General features: G+C 36.1%; 1 protein-coding gene across 1 annotated transcript in view; it reads right to left on the bottom strand.

Moving 5' to 3' along the window:
• Positions 1–1,063: 1,063 nt before the first annotated feature.
• PEX5L (peroxisomal biogenesis factor 5 like) overlaps positions 1,064–6,000 on the bottom strand; it is a 113,462-nt gene continuing 108,525 nt past the window's right edge. The window contains exons 12-13 of the mRNA XM_044291059.1: positions 5,404–5,561; positions 1,064–1,265 (exon numbers count right to left, since the gene is read on the bottom strand). Of these exons, the coding sequence (XP_044146994.1) occupies positions 1,064–1,265; positions 5,404–5,561 (360 nt within the window). The remainder of the gene's footprint in view (positions 1,266–5,403; positions 5,562–6,000) is intronic.

Genomic DNA, 6,000 nt, shown 5'->3' with positions numbered 1-6,000 from the left:
ATAGCAAGTTCCAGCTTGCCATGCTAATCTCAGGTTACCTTTGGTCGGCATGGATTTCTGGGGAACCATAAACTGCCTAGCCCAAGTCATTATAAACTTATATATGTCACATTTCTTTCCATTTTCAATGTTACAACAATTTTATAATTGAGAGCACACAATGGGTAACCTAAATGTCTACAAAAAACCTAAGAATAATATATTTGGTCCTATCTGCCATATTGGCCAGACTTTTCAATTCTCCATTACTACTCGATGCACAAACATTGCATAAATAAAACATATACTAAAGTGCAAATGTACAGTCACAAACAGGCATGTTTAGCCTCAGTCAGTGCATTATACTGATTGTATTGATAAAGTAAAGTCAATATCAAATTTGGCAGTTGGCTATACCTGCGGACAATACAACTGATATATCTATTAACAAAGGCAACTAGCGTCAATCTAACAGCATTTTCTGCATACTTTATTCCTGTAGGTAGGTGACAGGCATTGGGTCGTATAGGTGGCATTTCTTGGAAGATGCAACCCTACATTGAAATTCTATAAGGTTATGCAAAACATTTATACTAAAACTACATAATATCTACTAACATGTTTAGAGATCAAACAGGCTGTGAACAATATATGTAGATCCTCATGCACTGATCTGGAGTTCTTCCATGGTCGGCAGGTGGTTGCAATTCCAGTTTATATAGAAAGCACCTTCAAAACATTGACATCCAATAATGAAGGAGAAGAACCGCCGATAACTGGACCAGGTTTATGTAATAAATGCCAAAAAATTGAATAGGTCCCCTGTATACCAGTCATTTACTAAAAGAATATCTCTATGTAAATATTTATTAGCAGAAATATATGTTTCCTCAAATTGTCCATAAAGTAGGATTCATCTATAACTTCTTGTTAATTGTGCTTTTTCGTGTCAGATATAATCCAGCAAACTTTGGGGAAAAAAAGCCAAGTTATCATCCAGTGGAAGTGCTGAATATCATGCCCAGCTGAATACAGTGAACATAACTTTCTTAGTAAAAAGTGTTCTTGAGGTCCAGACACAGTTTCAATCTATATTAAATGCTCTTAAGAGGACATCCAGGTCTCCTACATTGGCAGCATGAAAGAGTTCGGGTTGGTCCATCATAGATAGCGCTATCCTGAGTGCAGCCCAGATATTGCCTGAGATTACAGGATGCTGAACTTGCTGATGAGTTTTGCTTTTTCTCTGCAGATTTAGAGCTGTCAAGAAGTTGCTAACAGCCTCCCTAGAAAACAAACATATAATTATAAGGCATGCAAAATCTAAAATCACATATACTGTGTAATATGTCTAAAATATCCATTATATTAAATATAATCAGTATTCTGCGTGGTCTTTACTTAAAGGCTATGAACACCTTCTGGGACATTTCTTTTTTGCATTTTACTCCTTTTGGACTAAAAATATTAAAAATATTTTTTTTCAATTGGTCTTTTCTTTTATTCAAAATGTTCAGCAGTTTTTGTTCTACAGGGTTCAGTTTCAGCATAGCTGTAGAGTAGCTTGGTTTCAGTTCCAAATTAAGCTGTTCATGTTGCTCTTCTGACGGCTATGTATAGCCTTTATCTCTGAATTCCTAACAGATCATAAATACTCATTATAGCTATCAGTTTGTGTATTGTTTATAGTGGCTCACCCCTCCTTAGACTATGGTGGAGGTGCTCTGTTTTTGGTGACTCACCCAATTATTAAAGATTATAGCGTAAGTATTTTTAGAAAGTAAGAAACAGGCACTCACCATCTGTATTACATATTCATATACAAAATTAGTAGTGGTAAAAATTATACTATTTACTATATAGAAATACCAAAAAACAATATGAAAAAAATATATAAATTTTTTTGAAATAAAACAACTTAAGCGCAGTAAATAGCAAGTAATAATACTACAGATAACCTCCTTTACAAGATGCGCATGCTATAAAACATACCTAACATACCTAAATAAATTTGTGTTAGTATTCGTTAATAAGTTTAGGAATGGTATCTTTGCATTGCCTGTAATCGCAAACCATGAAAATAAGCAAAAAATCGGGAAGTATTACAATTAAAATTTGTATTGAGTCCAGCACAGTTAAGAAAAACTTGTATTGAGTCCAGTACAGTTGGAAAAATAAGAATATTGATGGTGATGTAAATCCTTACAGTTTTATATCCCATAAAAATATATCTAAAGGAGTAAAAAATGGGATTGAATAACTAGCAAAGGTATAGCTCTTTGTTATTGGTGTGGGACCAGTTCGGTAGTAGGATCATAGTAATAATAGAGTTGGGAAAATCCTCTTTTTTATTGAAAGAATCCTCCTTTTTAGTAGGTGAATAAAATCAGATTGTATGATAATAGTTGAGTTAACAAGTCTCTACTCACTTGACACTGATTCTAAACCTGCACCAGGGGCGTCCCACCTGGTGTAGAGCCACTCACCTGCCTTTATGTTTCGTCACACTGTATGCCAGCTTTCTGTGCGATGGCTGTATTCAGTTAATTCCACGCTGGAGCTGATGTCCCACGTGATTCTGCGTCCGTCACGTGACTTGTGCGGCAGAGCTTGTATTCAATGTCTGTCACATGGTGCGGGGTGGATTGTACAATGCTTCTCCCTTTGCTTTGCTATTTCTTTGGCGACTTTGCTTGCTGTTCTCGATATAATGCTATCGCAAATTGAGCAAACAATAAATATGGGTTATGGTGGGGAGTTCCGGTCTGAGTATTCGCCACATTGGCGAATACACAGACCCAAACTACCAACCATAAGCCATATTTACTGTTTGCTCAATTTGCGATTGGCGAATACACAGACCCAAACTACTGACCATAATCCATATTTAGGGTTTGCTCAATTTGCGATAGCATTATATCGAGAACGGCAAGCAAAGTCGCCAAAGAAATAGCACTCATTACAAGTTTTTCCTAACTGTGTTGGACTCAATACAAATTTTAATTGTAATATTTTCATGGTTTGTGATTACAGGCAATGCAAAGGTACCATTTTTTAACGTATTAACGATTACTGACACAAATTTATTTTGGTATGTTAAGTATGTTTTATAGCATGTGCATCTTGTAAAGGAGGTTATCTGTAGTATTATTACTTGCTATATAATGCGCTTAAGTTATTTTATTTTACATTTTTTTATATTTTTTTTTCATATTTTTTTTTTGTATTTCTATATAATAAATAGTATAATTTTACCACTACTAATTTTGGATATGAATATGTAATACAGATGGTAATTGCCTGTTTCTTACTTTCTAAAAATATTTGCTCATTATAGCTACATTCTTATCATGATAAGAATGTGGGTTAAATGATTGTTTATGAGCTGTTAGGAATTCAGAGCTAAAAGACATACATAGCTGTCAGAAGAGCAACATGACGGCTTAATGTGAAACTAACACAAAGATGCTCTGTAACTAGGCTGAAATTAAATTTTGCAACACAAAAACTGCTGAAAATGTTTAATAAAGACCAATGAAAAATATTTTTGGCCAAAAATGAGTAAAATGCATCATGAAAATTACTTCTGAAGGTGTTCATAGCCATGAATGTGCAGAAATACTATCAACAGTAATTTCAAGATAAATTTAGTCATGGTATAGTTTTTTTGCCTTGGCTGATGGATGATTGTACTGGTATCACTAACTAGCCTCAAACACGCTATACAAAAAGTACAATAGATCTCAGGAGGCTCTCGACTCTTAAAGAAGTAGACTGGAGTTTGTAATTTTTCACAAATCATCCATGTGTAAGTTTGCAAGTAAAACTGCTTAGTTATTCATTTACATGCCCAAATTTAATCTCTTCCTATTACAGGGGAAATGACTAGCGGCTTTTTATGTAATATACAAAATCCACTAGAGATAATTTCTCTTCTCTAAAAGATAGAAGGGAGGTCAACAAAGGGAGAGATCTTTCTACATAATATCCATTAAGCTACACATATGGATAACCCCTTTAAAGAGAGTCTGTCACCTCCATATGGCCATATACAGTGCTTACATGTAGCACACCTATACAGGATTGTAATTGTACCTTTGTTCTTTTCTTTAGACTTGCACCAGCAGGAAAAACTAAGTTTAATTCATATGCAAATGAGCACTCGCAAGTGCCCAGGGGCGGCGTTCAGTGTGTAGGTGCCCAGGCTGCTCTGCCTTCTTTTCACTTTACTCCTCCCCAGCCTCTGCCTTTGCCCGCCCTCCAAGTCCGGACCTATCGATGAGGCAAGAGACTTGGAGGGCGGGCAAAGGCAGAGGTACTGTTACAATCCTGTATAGGTGTGCTACAGAGCCATGTAAGCACTGTATATGGCCATATGGAGGTGACAGACTCCCTTTAATAATAATAATTACTCCTGTCTTATTTTTTTTTTGTTTTACATCCAAGGTACACTTTGAAAATGTGTCACCAGATTTCAAATGGCATATATTATTAAATAGATCAATTAGACCTCGTGATGCTGGTGTACTGACTTGTACCTTGTCTGAATGGCTAAATAGTCCTTTTTTTAAAAAAATTTCCACCTGCTATTAACATGAACCTAGCTCTATGTAAAGCTGATTTCAAAGGATAACTGTCATATTTTTATTTATTTTCTAGTTTATTAGAGCTAGGCATGTATACCTGAGTTAGTCTGTCAATGATTGTCAAAAGATCTGTAATTACCTCATAATAACAGCTTTCATTAATGTCCTCTGTCCCTTTCCACTGCTCCCTTAAAAGACCATTGCTATGGCTCATCTGTCTCCGGCTAGGAAGACAGAGGGGCGGTCCTTCACACTGCCTGCATTAGGCTTAAGAGTGAGGAGGCGTGTCTCTCAGTAATCCAATCTGATTGGCTGGCAGGGAGCTGCTGGCTCCAGCAAGTTTGTATGTGACCTGGGCGAATGCAGTTTTGGCCTCTTGAGAAGATCCTCATAATGTAGGATTCAAAACAGCCGTAACTAAGGGGGAAACTCAAGGAAAACAATGGTAAGTGGAGAAACTAAAGATTACTTTATGCATAATATTGCTGCAGCAGTAACATATGCTAAAATTTATTTTTTAATGAAAATATGACAGTTATCCTTTAATATTAGATGCAAAAGCTTTCAAAAAGTATTCTTCAGCCAATCTGACATGGATTTTAAAAGACTCATCCGTTCTAAATAATAAATTTAATAATGAAGGCGGTTTGTATTATGAAATCTAGTGACAGATCCTCTTTGAAGTAACATATTTGTATGATGGGTGAAATGATAGAATTGGGATGAGAGGTGGGTGTTATATAGGAAAAAGTAGGGAAATGTATAGTGAAATATAGAAATCTTCATCACACTGGGATCTGAATATAGGGTTGTCTGTATAACTCGTTCCATTGCTAACCTGTGAGCTCCAAGGTTAATACAGCTTATTCCTAAATTATATCTGCATCTAATGAAACCCGGCTGTATTTCCAGTGCTTTTGTGTAGGCTTCAACAGCTTCTTCGCTTCGATCTCCATTTGCTAATGTTGCACCTAAGCGGTTCCACAATGAATAATCCTGTCAAAAAACAGGTAAAACTGAAGCACAATCTGATAATATAAAGTGTTTCATATGTTTGCATTCTTTAAGGATTTCATTTCAATCTACTGATGACTTTTGAGAAACTCTTTATTGTGCCCTTTGAAGGAAAATGAAAATACAGTCTTATAAATATTGCTTCTACCACTGTAGTCTGTTTCCGGTCCTCTGTTTAGTCCATCCAATTAAAGCACTGCCTTGTGGATGCAATGTCACAGTGCCAGGTTCATCAGTGGCTGTCATGGTTGTGATTACTAGTGCAGATGACATACAATACAAAAGAAAAGCTTCAACACTCAACACAGACACTAAAAATGAATAAATAAAATGATAAAACTGTTGTTTTTTTGCACTGATGCCCAGTGTCTGCCGCCGCCCCGCAAGGGTTCTATGCTAATCACCCTGCTGGCTCTTTTGT

The sequence above is a fragment of the Bufo gargarizans genome, chromosome 4, assembly GCF_014858855.1.
Source record: "Bufo gargarizans isolate SCDJY-AF-19 chromosome 4, ASM1485885v1, whole genome shotgun sequence".
NCBI lineage: Eukaryota > Metazoa > Chordata > Amphibia > Anura > Bufonidae > Bufo > Bufo gargarizans.
This window is presented reverse-complemented; position numbering and strand designations above follow the sequence as displayed.